The sequence below is a fragment of the Phyllobates terribilis genome, unplaced genomic scaffold, assembly GCF_046119375.1.
Source record: "Phyllobates terribilis strain yellow unplaced genomic scaffold, ASM4611937v1 Scaffold_5__5_contigs__length_657084704, whole genome shotgun sequence".
Taxonomy (NCBI): domain Eukaryota; kingdom Metazoa; phylum Chordata; class Amphibia; order Anura; family Dendrobatidae; genus Phyllobates; species Phyllobates terribilis.
In genome coordinates this window covers 594,452,075-594,470,065 of record NW_027362765.1, presented here as the reverse complement: position 1 = coordinate 594,470,065, position 17,991 = coordinate 594,452,075, and the positions used below count along the sequence as shown (strand labels likewise).

The window sequence follows — 17,991 nt, the reverse complement described above, 5'->3', positions numbered from 1 at the left end:
TTATCATGTACACACACACTTCCAGTGAGATGGGATATTGCCTAGTTGTAGGGTGCCAGGGTGTGGGAGAACAGCAGCCCCTCGCCTACAACTACCGCCCTCTGCACCTTCCAGGCACTTAGTAGTTATTGGCTGCTTTTGGTAATAGCAGCCATTACCATAATATCATTATGTCACTTGCAAGGTGATATGTTAGAGTAGCCCAATACATTTTCGTAGCTTTTACAGTATGTAAACAAATACACCATACAACTTCCAGACTACCAGACATCATTTATAGTACTGGTCTCCTTTTTTGGGGCGGCATAGTAAACATTTAGGCACCCTCTGATATGCATCTTTGTAAAACACAGGCAAGGGAGCATATTAAAAATAAAAAAGATAAACAAATGAAACAAAACCTATTCTGCATATATTACAGTATTTACTGCAAAGAAAACATGTCTGCAACATTATATTTGTGATAAATGTACAGATATTCATGATGCATTGAATGAATAAAATTCACAGATGATGAGACGTTGTTCCTCACAATTCCTATCATTCCATTTTCCTGAGTCCTGCATTTCCACACAATCCTCTTCTCCTGCTTGATTTGGTTCACCCTTGTTCCAATTTGTGTAAACCAGTGAATCACCATTTGCATATTTAAATGTGCCTTCAGTCAGCATGTCAGTTATTCCTAGATATGCGGAAACTCCATACTTGGCACGAAGAGAAAGCATAGATTGGTTCTCATCATCACTTTGCGGTGAAGCCAGTTGACCTCCTGCACTGGTACAAATTGTTTTGGCAACATCATAAGTGGCTTTGGTGCCATCTGAAACATAGATCTTGTCACCAGATTGTTTTAAACCTATAAAAAATGCAAAAGCTGAAATAGAGAAAAAAAAGCATATTCAATAAAAACTGTCAATCAACAAACACCAAAAGGAAAACATACCAGCTCTTTAGCATAGGTATCTAGACAAATTTCTGCAGTATTGGGACAGTGGGAACATTGAAAATCTCAGCTGATACGTCCTAGCAGTGCATCAGGTAGCTAAATGTACTGCTCTATTTCATAGATCTCTCATATCTCTCTATCTTAAATGCCCTGTATAAGACGCTGAGGATAGTTTTACAAATGTCAAAGTGAGTGTCCTCAACATGCAGTATATGGCTATGGGTAACCAGACTGCTGGTGTGACAAACAGCCTGTTTAATCAGATATTATAGAGAAATACCTTTTATGTTTTCTAAAATAAAAGAGGTTCCAAATTTTACACTTCTTTATGATTAGGAATAGCGTTGCCCTGTCTATGTCTGATTGGATCAAGAAACTAAGAAAGCAAAAGACATAATGACGATCAACTCGTCTGTCACTATCTGCCCTATCAACTTTGCATGTTGCTTTCTTTGGCTAATAAGTTGAGCAGATACATAGTAACATAGTAATATACTGTAGGTTGAATAAAGATTTAGATCCACCAAGTTCAACCTTCCTCCCCCAATTGTACTCCCTACTCTAACATTACACTAACTTGCTATCTAACTGGGACTAGGCCTCATAATGTATTATTATTACCATTTTATTATTGCTGCTCTTTTACATTTAAAAATGAACCCTTTTATAATTTTTAAATTAGTTTTATATTAGGTATTACTATTGTGATTCTATTGAGAGTGTTACTAAAATCCCTATGCCTAAATATATTGATCCAGAAGAAGGCAAAAACCCCAGGACACCTTCAGCCAATTTCCGTCACTGGGAAAAATTCCTTCTTGACCCTTAGAAAGGCGATCAGTAATAAAACCCTGGATCAAAGCTAATTACAGCTCATGTAAAATCAGGGTTCAGGGTCTTTATTGATTAACCTCTCTAACCTCGAGAGGTGGTGACTAGAGGTGATCGAGCCCTTTGAAATTTAAGTATGCTGGGTTTGAATATTTTGTATAAGCTAATTGATTTGATGCAAATCTCATTAATCCAAGGTCTCTAATTACCTGGAAAAGAAGTGTAACACTCTGAGGTCTCCTAGGACTGTATTAAATGTCTTTTGAGTCGTTTATAGCAAACATGACCTTATAGTCCATGACCTTGGACCCACTGAAGCATCGGAAGGCAGCAAAACGGCCGTTGTCATTTGCACCTGTCTCCCCCGCACACCCTTTGGGGCTCCTGCCACACGTTGATATTTGACATGTCCCGTATGTAACAATGAAGGACATATTTTAAGAAGATCAGAGGAGTGCCACCTTTATTCTTTCTTTTCTGGACATTGCACATTTACTCGGCTGCTGCACCGCCGGGATAAGCTTCGAGTATTCTGTCTGAGACCAGCCAAAGTGAATAAATCATTACATACGGCATGGTGCCGACATGCTTCTCTTATTTTGTATAGTAAACATAATATTGGTAATGTCCAAGTGACCTCAATATACAGGGGCTAAAAATTAGAGTATCATCAAAATGTTAATTCATTTCAGTTCTTCAATACAAAAAGTGAAACTCATATAATAATATTCTTATTTATATAGCACCAACACACACATACAGACATTATTGGCACTGTCCCCATTGGGACTCACAATCTACATTCCCTATCAATATGTCTTAGGAGTGTGGAGGAAACCAGAGAACCCAGAGAAAACCCATGCAAACATGGGGAGAACATACAAACTCCTTACAGATGTTGTCCTTGGTGGGATTTGAACCCAGGACCCCAGTGCTGCATGGCTGCAATGCTGACCACTGAGCCACTGTGCTCCTTATACATTATATAGAGTCATTACAAACAGAGTGATCTATTTCAAATGTTTATTTCCATTAATGTTGATGATTATGGCTTACAGCCAATGAAAACAGGTCATTATCTCGGTAAGTTAGAATAATTAACAAAAAACACCAGCAAAGGCTTCCTATGCATTTAACAAGGTCCTTTAGTCTGTTTCAGTAGGCTCCACAATCATGGGGAAGACTGTTGACTTGACAGATGTCCAGAAGGCAGTCTTTGACACATTAAGTAAATGCAAAGTAAATTTTGCATTTCATTTGGAAATCAAGGTCCCAGAGTCTAGAGGAAGAGTGGAGAGGCACACAATCCAAGCTGCTTGAGGTCTAGTGTGAAGTTTCCACAATCAGTGAAGGTTTGGGGAGCCATGTCATCTGCTGGTGTAGGTCCACTGTGTTTTATCAAAACCAAAGTCAGCGCAGCCGCTTACCAGGAAATTTTAGAGCACTTCATGCTTCCTTCTGCCGACAAGCTTTTTCGAGATGGAAATTTCATTTTCCAGCAGGACTTGACACCTGTCCACACTGCCAAAAGTACCACTATCTGGTTTAAAAACAACAGTATCGCTGTGCTTGATTGGCCAGCAAACTCACTTGACCTTAATCCCATAGAGAATCTATGGGGTATTGTCAAGAGGAAAATGAGAGACACCAGACCCAACAATGCAGACGAGCTGAAGGCTGCTATCAATGTAACCTGGGCTTCCATAGCACCTCAGCGGTGCCACAGGCTGATTGCCTCCATGCCACACCGCATTGATGCAGTAATTGATGCAAAAGGAGCCCCGACCAAGTGTTGAGTGCATTTAATGAACATACATTTAAGTAGGCCAACATTTTGGATTTTAAAATAATTTTTCAAGCTGGTGTTATAAATAGTGATGGGTGAGCAATAAAATGCTCGGGTGCTCATTGCTTGGGTCGAGCACATTTGAATACTCGGGTGCTCGACCCGAGCAACGAGCCCAATGTAAGTCTATGGGAAACTCGAGCATTTTTCAGGCGGCTCCCACTGGCGGTCTGCAGATGGCCTAAAAATTGTCCAAATCGATGGGAACAGTGCTGAAATGGCATGGGAACAGCATGGGGAAGACCACTGGAGGCATTTCTGACTTCCAGATCACTACTGTCAACAACGTTGTCAGAGGTATTACGCCACTTTTACGGACTCACAATAAAAGATACTAAAACGAAACCAAAATGGAGTTTCCTGGGAAATATGTTAAGCAACATCCTTTCCAGGGTAATGACTTGTATAGAAGGCAAAATAAATAATCAAAAACAGAAATATTCCCCCACACCTTGGGCTATGTTCACACGTAACATTTTTGATGAGTTTTCATTCACCGGTAAATGTTATTTTAATATTTTACAACCTTATTTGGCCATGTAGTGTGCAAAACATGATCAGACTAGTGATGAGCGAGCATGCTCGCTACTGCTCGGTGCTTGCATGAGCATCTCACTGCTCGAGATGCTCGGCGCTCGCCGAGTATTTCCGGGGTTGCTCGGTGGGAGCTCGGGTCCACTCCCTGCATGTTTGGCGCTCTTTAGAGCGCCAATCAACATGCAGGAATTGCCTGCCACTCATTGTAATGCCGCAGCCATGGTGGTTGTGGCATTACAGTGATTGGATGGCCGCACAGCGTCATCAGCTCTATATCAGACCTGGCACCGCTGGGCTCGTCATAGTCACTCTGGAATCAGGCAGAGTAGGGTGAGGTGCTGCTTAGTGATGAGCAAGCATGCTCGCTACTGCTCGGTGCTCGCCCAAGCATCTCACTGCTTGAGATGCTTGGCGCTCGCCGAGTATTTCCGGGTTGCTGGGACGGGAACTCGGGTCCCCTTCCTGAATGTTTGGCGCTCTTTAGAGAGCCAATGAACATGCAGGGATTGCCTGCCATGCACTGTAATGCCGTAGCCATGTTGGTTGTGGTCATTACTGTGATTGGCTGGCCGCACAGCGTCATCAGGTCTATATCAGACCTGGCGCCGCCATGCTCGTCACAGTCACTCTGGATCAGACAGTGTAGGGAGAACTGATGCTGCGTCAGGGACAGATTTGATTGTATATTAGGTAGTGTAGGGAGAAAAACCGTACATTACACATATCCATCTTAACAAACAGTCCTTCTGAGGACTAATCCATCTGCAGAGATATCAGGCAGGCAGGGTGTATAGGCAGGCAGTGTATATAGCAGACTGCAGTGCATATAGCACAAGAGGCTCCATTCCAATTCTGCCTTCTGCTGCTGTTAGATATTTCTATACAAAGGCCCAGGTCTCAGGGGCCAGGAATACTTTTCTTTGGATCTTAATCCTCATTATTTGCTTAAAAAGCAATACAGAGAACACCTTTTTTTCTGTGCCATTTGCTTGTTGGCACTGCAGAATATTGCCAGGTCCTTTCCATATTAGAGCGCTAGAAATCCAGATATTTAAAACTGTGTTTTCCCCGTCACACGGATCACATATACGTTGTCAGAAAATACTGCCATTTCTGGCCTCCATTAAAAATTTCTTGCAGTGTGTCAGTGAAGCAATTCACACCAGTTTGCTGTTCAAACTAGTTACCTACAGGCCAGGTATTTAAAACTCTGTTTTCTCTGTCACACGGATCACATATACGTTCGCTCCAAGCTCAATCATTTGTAGTGAGCGTGGAAGATACTGTCCTCCATTTAAAATGGGCAAGGCACGTGGCAAGGGACGATGAACTGGACGTGATGGTGATGGTGCATGCAGAAGCCGAGGACAAGGCCGTGGGCAAGCTCAAATTATGCCACAACAAACACCCACATCTTCTTGCCCGATCTTCCTGTCCCAATTCTTAGGGGACCGCAGCACACCACTATTGAACCCAGAGCAGTGTCAAAAGGTTGTTGGTTGGATAGCGGATAATGATTCCAGTCACTTAGCCACCACCCTGTTACATAGTTACATAGTTACATAGTTTATAAGGCTGAAAAAAGACAAGCGTCCATCCAGTTCAGCCTATTTCTTGTGCACTGCAGCTATTCCGCAGCGTTGATCCAGGGGAAGGCAACAAAAAACCATGCGGTATAGGCCAATTTACATCATTGAGGAAAAATTCACTTCCCGACACCAATCTGGCAGTCAAATTAAATCCCTGGATTAATTAACTATCCCTAAGCATAAGATGTAATTTTATTGTTCTCAAGAAAGGCGTCCAGGCCTCTCTTGAACTCATTAAGTGAGTTGGACATCACCACTTCCTCTCCCAGAGAGTTCCAGAGTCTCACGGCTCTGACCGTAAAGAATCCCCTTCTATGCTGGTGCAGGAACCTCCTTTCCTCCAGACGCATAGTGTGCCCCCTCGTGTTTGTCACCATCCTTGGTATAAACAGGTCATGGGAGAGATCTCTGTACTGCCCGCTGATGTATTTATACATGTTTATGAGGTCTCCCCTAAGCCTTCTCTTTTCCAACGTAAATAGGCCTAATTTTGACAACCTCTCTGGGTATTCTAGTCCCTCCATTCCCTTTATTACCTTAGTCGCCCTCCTTTGTACCCTCTCTAGCTCCAATATGTCTTTCCTGAGCACCGGAGCCCAGAACTGTGCACAATATTCTAAGTGCGGCCTTACCTGCGCTTTATACAGAGGAAGAACAAGGTTCTCATCATATGCCCCTATTCCTCTTCTGATGCATGCCATGACTCTATTTGCCTTCGCAGCTGCTGCCTGACACTGCGCACTCCAATTTAATTTGCTATTAACCAAGACGCCCAGGTCCTTCTCCATGTCAGATTTCCCCAAAGGTTTCCCATTTAATACAGTTATATGAAAAAAGTTTGGGCACCCCTATTACTCTTAAGCTTATTGTATTTTAAAAATTGGTGTTTTTGCAACAGCTATTTCAGTTTGATATCTGTAATAACTGTTGGACACAGTAATGTTTCTACCTTGAAATGAGGTTTATTGTACTAACAGAAAATGTGCAATCTGCATTCAAACAAAATTTGACAGGTGCATAAGTATGGGCACCTCACCAGAAAAGTAACATTAATATTTAGTAGATCCTCCTTTTGCAAAAATAACAGCCTCTAGTCGCTTCCTGTAGCTTTTAATGAGTTCCTGGATCCTGGATGAAGGTATTTTTGACCATTCCTCTTTACAAAGCAATTCCAGTTCAGTTAAGTTTGATGGTCGCCGAGCATGGACTGCCCTCTTCAAATGATCCCACAGATGTTCAATGATATTCAGGTCTGGGGACTGGGATGGCCATTCCAGAACATTGTAATTGTTCCTCTGTATGAATGCCTGAGTAGATTTGGAGCGGTGTTTTGGATCATTGTCTTGCTGAAAGATTCATCCCCTGCCGTAACTTCAACTTTATCACTGATTCTTGAACATTATTGTCAAGAATCTGCTGATACTGAGTGGAATCCATGCGTCCCTCAACTTTAACAAGATTCCCGGTGCCGGCATTGGCCACACAGCCCCAAAGCATGATGGCACCTCCACCAAATTCTACTGTGGGTAGCAAGTGTTTTTCTTGGAATGCTGTGTTTTTTTGCCGCCATGCATAACGCCTTTTTGTATGACCAAACAACTCAATCTTGGTTTCATCAGTCCACAGGACCTTCTTCCAAAAAGAAATTGGCTTCTCCAAATGTGCTTTTGCTTACCTCAGCTGACTCTGTTTGTGGCGTGCTTGCAGAAACGGCTTCTTTCGCATCACTCTCCCATACAGCTTCTCCTTGTGCAAAGTGCGTTGTATAGTTGACCGATGCACAGTGACACCATCTGCAGCAAGTTGATGCTGCAGCTCTCTGGAGGTGGTCTGAGTATTGTCCTTGACTGATCTCACCATTCTTCTTCTCTGCCTTTCTGATGATTTTCTTGGCCTGCCACTTCTAGCCTTAACAAGAACTGTCCCTGTGTTCTTCCATTTCCTTACTATGTTCCTCACAGTGGAAACTGACAGGTTAAATCTCTGAGACAGCTTTTTGTATCCTTCCCCTGAACAACTATGTTGAATAATCTTTGTTTTCAGATCATTTGACAGTTGTTTTGAGGAGCCCATGATGCCACTCTTCAGAGGAGATTCAAACAGGAGAACAACTTGCAAGTGGCCACTTTAAGTAGCTTTTCTCATGATTGCATACACCTGGCTATGAAGTTCAAAGCTCAATGAGGTTACAAAACCCAAAAAAGTGCCTTAGTAAGTCAGTAAAAAGTAGGTAGGAGTATTTAAAACAAGAAAATGATAAGGGTGCCCATACTTATGCACCTGTCAAATTTTGTTTGAATGCAGATTGCACATTTTCTGTTAGTACAATAAACCTAATTTCAAGGCAGAAACATTACTGTGTCAAACAGTTATTATATATATCAAACTGAAATAGCTGTTGCAAAAACACCAATTTTTATAAAACATTAAGCTTAAGATTAATAGGGGTGCCCAAACTTTTTCATATAACTGTATGTATGGGTGACTGCTGTTTTTCTTTCCCATGTGCATGTCTTCTACATGGTCAAGTCTCAGTATCCGTGAGTCTGGGACGCATATTCCTCACCCTGATCCTCCTTCCTCCCACCATGCTGAGTGCATGGAGACAACTGATCCCACACTTGGACACTCTGAAGAGCGGTTCACTTTTCCATTTATAGATTCGCCCGGTCCACTTGAAGCGGGGCAAGAGGAGATCGCGTGTAGCGATGCCCAAATATTTGAGCAGCCACGGTCACACGAAGGCGACAGTGGGAAAGTGTCACAAGAGGTGGACGATGATGAGACACAATTGCCAGAAAGTCAGGAGGAGGACCAGGGTGCGGAAGTGGAAGACGAGGTGGTGGATGATATAGTAACTGACCCAACCTGGCAGGAGGACATGCAGAACGAGGACAGCAGCACTCAGGGGGAGGGAGGCAGAGCACCCCAACAGGCAGGAAGAAGCAGTGTGGTGGCCACAGACAGAAGGCAGGCAACCGTTCCCCGTAACACCAACACGAAGGAAGTTGCCTGTACAAGTGTTAGGTCTTCCCGAGTCTGAATGTTTTTTAAAGACTCTGCCAATAACCCCAAAAAAGCCATTTGCACCACCTGCCAGGTCAGCATCAGCAGGGGTGGAAAAACGACCAGCCTGACCACCACCAGCATGATCAGGCACATGGCCGCAAAGCACCCGACTTTGTGGGCTGAACCCCAGGGTCCAGGAACAATGTCCGCAGGTGGCGCTATTGCTTCTTCCGCTGTTGTGCATGCAAGCCAATCCCCTGTCCATGGTGTATGCGAACATGCCTCCTGCCCTGCACCTGTCATTGCACACACTCAAGTAGCAGCATCAGGAAGCACATCCATGCCCTTGTACCAGCGCAGCGTTCAGTTGTCCATACTCCACTCCTTGAAACAGAAGCTCAAATATGCAGCCAACGCCCCACAGGCCACACTAATAAATTCTCACATTTCACGACTGCTTGCGCTCGAAATGTTGCCTTTTAGGCTTGTGGAGATGGAAGCATTCCGCAACCTGATGGCGGCGGCCGTCCCTCGGTACTCGGTCCCCAGTAGCCACTATTTCTCCCAGTGTGCCGTCCCCACATTACACAAGCACGTGTCCCAAAACATTAGCCGTTCCCTCAACAATGCAGTTAGCGGGAAAGTCCACCTAACCACGGACACGTGGACAAGTGCTTGTGGATAGAATCATAGAATGGTAGAGTTGGAGGGGACCTCCTGGGTCATCTGGTCCAACCCCCTGCTCAAAGCAGGATTCACTAAATCATCTCAGACAGATGTCTGTCCAGCCTCTGTTTGAAGACGTCCTTTGAAGGGGAACTCACCACCTCTCGTGGCAGCCTGTTCCATTCATTGATCACCCTAACTGTCAAAAAGTTTTTTCTAATATCTAATCTGTGTCTCTTCCCATTCAGTTTCATCCCATTGCTTCTAGTCTTTCCTTGTGCAAATGAGAATAAAGATGATCCTTCTTCAATGTGACAGCCTGTTAGGAGGGCGGTTGCAGACAACTTTAATATAATGGAACGCAACCGACCCCGGGGTCCGCGATGCAGCCTGTTGGACTGCTGCCGAACACTTTCCGGGTGGAAAGGAAAGCAACCAACTTAAATGTAAAACCCTTCCGTGTTTCTGCACACTGGAACGGGTATAGCAAATCGCACTATCTCCGTTAGCAGCACGAGAGATAGGCGGAGAAAAACTATCTGTAGTCCTGTTACAGCACAGGGACTACAGTGGCGGCGCTAGGATGCGTGTGTGACTACGACGACGGGTACATGTGCCTCCAGCTGGCGAGCTACCGGACTGAAGGGTACTACTCCACGTGGCTGACAGGCGATAGCCGTGGATAGGACGTCAGGGTGTTAGGCGACCCATTTGGCAGAGCCAGACTGCTAAACGAAACTACCTGCCTCTATGGAACTAGCCTGCCTGACAGAAACTACTCGTGGAGCACAGTCATCCACACAATTGCATCACTGCTCAATGATCAGAGCGCGCAGCCATGTTTGTGGGCAGGCCTTTTAAAGACTAAGCCCTGCTCACCGACACGCCATTGGTGACGCCACCCGTGGACCAATCAGGGGGTGCCAGGTCATCGAGTCAGGTGGGTGCCAAACCACCAATCACGATCCGCCAGGTCACGGGCATGCTCAGTGCGGCGAATCCTGGACTTAGACTCCAAATGCCCTGTCTCCCTCTGCAACCCATGCTTAACATTGCCAGGTACCAATACACAGGAGACAATCTGTACGTCTCATGGACCAGCTAGGCGTTGGGGCTGATGACGATGCTGAGCAGCATCATCCCTGGCTGGACTGAAATGGGAGACCACATAAGGTCGTGGACCCATTTCGAATCCAGCCACAGACCGGCGCGTAACACAGCCCTTTGACATATTTGTAGACAACTATTAAGTCTCCTCTCAGTCTTCTTTTTGCAAGCTAAATATTCCCAAATCCTGTAACCGTTCCTCATAGGACATGGTTTGCCGACCGGTCACCATTCTGGACGCTCTTCTCTGAACTTGCTCCAATTTGTCGATGTCTTTTTTAAAATGTGGTGCCCAAAACTGGATGCAGTATTCCAGATGAGGTCTGACCAAAGAGGAGTAAAGTCCGATAATGACTTCACGTGATCTAGACTGTATGCTTCTGTTTATACATCCCAGAATTGTATTTGCCTTTTTTGCTGCTGCATCACACTGTTGACTCATATTCAGTCTATGATCTATTAGTATACCTAAGTCTTTTTCACATGTACTGTTGCTTAGCTCTATTCCTCCCATTTTGTATATGCTTTTTTCATTTTTATTGCCCAGATGTAGTACTTTGCATTTTTCCCTGTTAAAAACCATTCTGTTAGTTACTGCCCACTGCTCAAGTTTATGTAGGTCTTTTTGAATCCTCTCTCTCTCTTCTCTAGTGTTACGTATCCCTCCTAGCTTTGTGTCATCAGCAAATTTAATCAGTTTACCCTCAATTCCTTCATCTAAATCATTGATAAAGATGTTGAACAATACAGGTCCCAGGACAGAGCCCTGTGGTACCCCACTTGACACATTCATCCAACTGGATGTGAAACCATTTACGACCACTCTTTGAGTCCGATCACTAAGCCAGTTATGAATCCACCTAACAGTTGCCTTGTCCATTCCATGCTTGGTCATTTTTTCAATAAGGATGGTGTGAGATACTATGTCAAATGCTTTGCTAAAGTCAAGATATACTATATCTACAGCATTTCTCTGATCCACCCAGTCAGTGATTCTGTCATAGAAGGAAATTAAGTTAGTCTGACATGACTTGTTAGTTACAAACCCATGCTGACTCTGGTTAGTCACTTCATTCTTATCCAGGTACTTATGACGCACCCCCTGGGCCAGTGCTGTAGTGCGGCGCGCGTGCGCGCGGGGAATACCCGGAGCCGGATCCGATGGGGATAGTAGTCTTCGTGTGGCGGTGACCCGGTCCGTGCCCAGGGTGGTCAAACTAAGTGGCAGTTATTGGTATGATGGTATTAGTGTCCGACTACGCCACCCGTTGAATGCGGCTATGAAGCCGCCGCTGCAGGGCAGTCCGCTGAGGCCGGTGGTACGGATGTGCAGCGTGGATGGTATAACCCCCAACGGGAGGGGTATAGCCTCAGGGCAGAGGATGAGCTTGATGTTGGGAGTGATGGTGTGGATGTCCCAGCACTAATGGTGCGACAAGGAAGCACGGAGACGCGAGGGTACAGTTCAGGGTCTTTACTGATGGTACAAGGCAAATTCCCCCGGGAGTACTGGCTAGTAGTTGGGGCCTGGTTAGTCTGCGAGTAAGCCGGAGTTCCCCTGGCCAGGTGGAGTTGTAGGCCTTCCCGTTAGTCTGTACCCTTCCTGGCTACCCTGCTTTCGGCGGTTACAAGTAGCCCACGTCCCTGGGTATACCGTGTGGTGCTCACCCGTATGGATGGTGACCTGGGGCCTCCTGTTAGCCTCCGCTCCGGGATGGCGGTGCTGGTCCCTTCGTTGTGACTGAGCCTCCAGGCTTTTATGGCCAGAGGACCTGGAATCCCCTGCCGGATGGATTCTGCTGCTGGGTATATCTTAGTCCCCACAGCCTCGGACTCCTGTGTCCGGTTTTTGTACCTTCTCCCAGGGCGAGCTCTGCACAGCTCCAGCCCCTGGCGCTTCTCCTTGGCTCCTACAGAGCTCCTGATGTCTATCTGTCCCTGTTTCTGCGTGTCCAGACCAGACTCCGTCTCTGTCTGGAACTCCTCTCCCTAACCCTGCCTCAGCCCCAGTTTCTATAGGGGAAGTTCTTCCCCTCCCAGGACTGGGCAGGAGGTGTGGCATGCTTAGGATTCCTGCCCAGGAGACCTCCCACCTGCTCACAGACGTAATATTGCTATTACTGTGGAAACCAGACCCCTGGGGTGCCACATTCCCCCCTAGTGAAATTTAGTACTCCCGGACTAAACATAACAGGGTATTAACAATAACAATTAAATACATGAGATGGTCACGGCGTGTCCGTAACCGGGAAGCAATAAGGGTGTCCATTTCACCAAAGAACAGGGAGCCGTAACCAGGTAGGGGTCTGTCCTGCCCCGAGTCTTTAACAGTCTTTAGTCCATTCCTGGGTTACGCTCCAAACATATGTACAACAGAGTTCCGGTTGCTCATTGTCCATAACCTGTCAGTCCACGTAAAGAAATCTGCAACTGAAAAACATAATTAGCAACGGCTCCAACAAAACAGGTAACCATAAAATAGTTAAAGCAACTAGCCAACTTAGATTCTCCAACGTACGGGCATCTGGCCTCTGGTAACCCTAGTGGACCTACGGAGCTCACTCACTGGTCCTGCACTACAGGGTGTAGGAGGTGTTATGGGCAAGCTGGGCAGCTTTCTGCGCACTCTTTGGCTCACTAGGGGCACGGCAGGCTCACTACTAGCAGAGGGTTGATCCTCCTGTACTGCTGGTGTGGACTCTTCTGCCTCTTGGGCCGGCTGCTCTTCCAGCTCTTCCGGTTCCTCTGTAGGCACTTGCGGGGCTGGTTGGAGAAAGGTGAGGACGGGTACCATGACAGCACCGTTTACTTGTGTCCAAGACCGGGGGAAGTCTCCGAGTACAGTCCTGATCATTTCTTCCCTTTCCTCTGCGGGTAGAGGGTTTTCTTGATCTTCTTCTTCAGGGTTTTGCAGCTGCTCGGGACACTTCTTCAGGTGGTCTCTGGAGACAACGGCTGTGGTTTCTCCTCCATCCTTACTGATCACGCAAATCTTTGGGTTCTCATGGCTTGATGGCAATACGGTGTACGGGTCCTTCTCCCACTGGTCGTCCAACTTTTGAAGCCGTCTTTTCCTCTTCAAGACCTGCTCTCCAGGTACCAGGGGAACAGCGGGAGCATACTGATTATAAGCCCTCTCTTGCCTTTCTCTAGCTTGAGACAGACTTCGCTCGACGCTCTCCTGTACTTTCCGATACTGCTGCTGCCGTTCTGTATCCCAGTCTGCCTCTGGCGAGGTGTCCTCGGGCGTCAGGACTCCCATATCCAGGTCGATAGGCAGCTTACCAGGTCTCGCTCTCATTAGGTAAGCCGGGGTACAGTTGGTAGAACCTACAGGGATGTGGTTGTATAGGTCCACCAGATCAGGCAGCTTCTCAGGCCACATATTGCGTTCTTCCAGGGGCAATGTTTTCAAGAGGTCTATCACCACCTGGTTCATCTTCTCGCAGAGTCCATTGGTTTGAGGGTGATAGGGCGTTGTTCTTATCTTCGTGCAGCCATACAGGTTGCAGAACTCCTGGAAGACTTCCGCTTCGAAGGCTGGCCCTTGGTCTGTCAGCACTTGGTCCGGGTACCCGTGTGGACGGCAGAAGTGCTGCTGGAAGGCTCTAGCTGCTGTTTGAGCCGTTAAGTCCTTGACCGGGACCACCACCAGGAACCGGGAGTAATGATCTACGATTGTGAGGGCGTAGACATACCCAGATCTGCTTGGAGCCAGTTTCACATGGTCCAGGGCTACCAGTTCCAGTGGCTGTCGGGTGATGATGGGCTGCAAGGGAGTCTTCTGGCTGGCATGGTCCTTCCTTCTTAGGTGGCACGGTCCACAGTCTCTGCACCACCTCTCGATGGCTCCTCTCATGCCTACCCAGTAGAACCATTCACGCAACAAGAACTCCAGCTTCTTCCATCCGAAATGCCCCGCTCCGTTGTGGTATGCCTCCAGAATCATAGCCGTGTCTCGTCTTGGGACCACTACCTGCCAGGTTAACTCATGTGTTCGAGAGTTAACCATTCTCCGGCACAGCTTCTCCCTGTAGAGGAACAGCTTACTTTTCTCCTTCCACAGTTGCTTGGTCTCCTCTGGAGCGTCTGGGTCAAGACTGGCATCGGCCTGGGTCAGCATTTCCTTCACCAAACGGACTGCGGGATCACTGTCTTGCGTCTCCGCCCAGTTGTAGTGGGGCAAGGGATTGAACGTCACGGAGCGCCTGTCCTTCACACGGTGGGAATACAGGGTAATCCCATGACGGTGGAACGCAGGGAGCTCAACTTCTTCCAGATCTTCTGGATCTTCCCCTACATCCGGTAAGTTCGGCATTCTAGACAGGGCATCCGCGTTGGCATTTGGTCGTCCTGCCCGGTATTTGATGGTGAATTCAAAGTTGGACAGGCGGGCCATCCATCTCTGTTCCAGGGCACCGAGCCTTGCAGTGTCCAGGTGTGTCAACGGGTTGTTATCCGTGTACACAGTGAATTTGGAGGAGGCAAGGTAATGCTTGAAACGTTCGGTCACTGCCCACACTACTGCCAGGAACTCCAGCTTAAATGAACTATAATTCTCAGGGTTCCTCTCCGTGGGCCGTAGCTTTCGGCTGGCGTAAGCGATTACCCGTTCTTTCCCCTGCTGGATCTGGGACAGTACGGCTCCTAGCCCGATGTTGCTTGCGTCCGTGTGGAGGATAAAGGGCTGGCTGTAGTCTGGATATGCCAGGATTTCATCCCCCGTGAGGGCCATCTTCAGCTGGCAGAAGGACTCCTCTTCCAGCTTTTCCCACCTGAAGGGCGGCTTCTGGTTTTTGGCTTTCCGAGATTGACCTATCAGGAGGTCCTGCATAGGGGCTGCCATTTTGGTGAAACCGGGAATGAATCTTCGGTAGCAGCCTACCAACCCGAGGAACTGCCGCACTTCCTTTATGCTGGAGGGTCTTGGCCAGTCCTTAATTACGGTGATCTTATCAGGGTCGGGAGCCACTCCGTCAGCACTCACCACGTGTCCCAGGTATTGCACCTTTGGTTTCAGGAGGTGACACTTGGAGGGTTTCACCTTTAGGCCGTAGTTTGCCAGAGCTTCAAACACTTCCGCCAGGTGTTTCAGGTGATCCTCGTAGGTCTTGGAATAGACGATGACATCGTCCAGGTATAACAGGACCGTCTCGAAGTTCCGGTGTCCCAGACAGCATTCCATCAACCGTTGGAAGGTTCCTGGTGCGTTGCAGAGCCCGAACGGCATACAGTTAAATTCGCTGAGACCCATCGGGGTGGTGAATGCGGTCTTCTCCCGGTCCGCCTCTGCTACAGGAACCTGCCAGTACCCGCTAGTGAGATCCAAAGTAGAGAAGAAGTTAGCAGATTTTAACGCAGCTAAGGACTCTTCTATCCTTGGTAACGGGTACGCATCTTTGTGTGTGATACGGTTGACCTTCCTGTAGTCTACACACATTCTCATAGTGTTGTCTTTCTTTTTCACTAAGACTAGTGGAGCTGCCCAGGGGCTACAGCTGTCCCTGATTACCCCGGCCTCCTTCATGTCTCTAAGCATCCCCTTGGCGTGTTGGTAGTGTACAGGGGGTACGGGTTGGTATCTCTCCTTTATGGGAGGATGGTCTCCCGTGGGGATGTGGTGTTCTACCCCCTTTACTCGCCCGAAGTCTAACGGGTGTTTACTAAACACTCTCTCATACTCTTGAACCACCCGATAGACTCCCTGTTTCTGGTGTGAGGGAGTGGAGTCAGTACCCAAATGTAGTTGCTGACACCAGTCCTCCATTGGTTTCTTAGAGCCGTTACCTTTCTCTGGTTGAGATGGAGGCAAGGGTTCCACGGCCTGTACAGAATTCTGGTTTATGGTGAACAATTTGGCTAGCGTGGCATACCGGGGCAGGTGGACTTCTCTCTCCCCGATATTTATGATGCGAACGGGCACCCTCCCATGGCGTACATCGACCACCCCCCGTGCTGTCAAAATGGTGGGCCTACTGTCTGAGTAGACGGGTTCTACCATTGCTTGGTAGTCTCTACCTCTTAGACCAATAGCCGCCCGGCACCAAATCATCATCTCACTTTTTGGGGGCATGGCAATAGGGAACGGGTCACACATTCTCACGCTACCTATCTCACCACCAGATAGTTCCACCTGTTGCCGCTTCATCAGTGCCCGGATCTCTTTTTGGAGCACACGCTGCTGGCCGGAACTGGCGTTCTTGGCAACCTGCTGTAAAATGAGAATCACCTCTGCAAGACAATTTTCAATTACATTGGTTCCCAGGGTGATTCTAGGGTGACTCTCATGACGGTCGATGTCCACTATAATCAGTCCTTGTGCCGCTAGTTCGACTTTATCGATTTTAATGGTCACCTCCTTGAATCCCACCTGCGGCACGGGCTGACCACTGCTGGCGATGATACTCAGGTCGTCGTCTGGGTAGCGGGTTATGTCCGAATCATTCCAGTACTGCTTGAAGAGCACGTACGGGATGGTGGTGACCTGTGACCCAGTGTCTAGTAGGGCACTCATAGGAATGCCATCCAGTACCACAGACAAGATTGGACGTCCCCCTACGTATTTATCACGCCAGTTTGATGGGCCTGATGGTCTTATGCCTGGGGGTTGGTCCTCTACCCCAGGTTGTGCCCGTTTAAATGACAGTACCTTGCCACATGTCCGGGTTGATTGCAGCGGCGGCATATAGGTCGTCCGTCCTCGTTGTATCGATCGCTGGGTCTTCCTCTGGCCGGTGGGGTCCTCCTTGGTCGGCGCCACGGGATGTCCTCCGGTCCGGATGCCAGCTCGATCTTCCCTGCAGTAGAAACCTGTAAAGACTGCACAGTTCGGGTTAGCGCGGCAACGCTTTTAGTTAGCTCTTGGACCTGATGGTGCAGGTCTGTAGCCGGGTCACTGTTTAAAGCCTGCGCATCAGCACCCACAGGCCCTGCAGACAAGGGCGCCGTCTCCTGGTGATAAGTGATAGCAGGGCGCCTGTGGGTCACAGCGCCACCTGGTGCCGGTTCTCGGAGCACCCGGATGGCTCTGTCCTTGAACTGTGCAAAGTCCAGGTCAGGGTCCTGTAAGGCCATTGCCCGCAACTGGGTTCGGTGGGCATTGCACAGTAGACCCTCAATGAATTGTTCAGTCAACAGCTTATCTTCATTTCCCACGCTGTCAGGGTCTGCCTGCTTAATGGCTCTCAGGGCCTCTTGTAGGTTTAGAGCATAGTCTCTTATACTCTCATGTGCCCGTTGTTTGCACCCATAAAATCTTAGTTTTATTTCGGCTGAGGTGCGGGTGTCAAATGTGTCTTTCAGCCGGGTTAGTATGTCTCTGACAGTCCTCTTCCTCCCAGGTGGCCAGGACTTTACCTCCCTTTGGGCTGCCCCGATTAATTGGGCCACCAGGATGCTCACTTTTTGCGCCTCCGTGAGGGGATACACCTGGAAGAGGCTATCCAGCCTTTCTCTGAAGT

General features: G+C 47.7%; 1 protein-coding gene across 2 annotated transcripts in view; it reads right to left on the bottom strand.

Annotated features, from left to right (window-relative positions):
• Positions 1–253: 253 nt before the first annotated feature.
• Positions 254–17,991, bottom strand: part of LOC141273719 (pulmonary surfactant-associated protein D-like) — a 143,450-nt gene continuing 125,712 nt past the window's right edge. For both annotated transcript variants that reach the window (XM_073685992.1, XM_073685993.1), the window contains one exon: positions 254–874. In XM_073685992.1, coding sequence (XP_073542093.1) covers positions 480–874 — 395 coding nt within the window. In that variant the 3' untranslated portion in view covers positions 254–479. The remainder of the gene's footprint in view (positions 875–17,991) is intronic.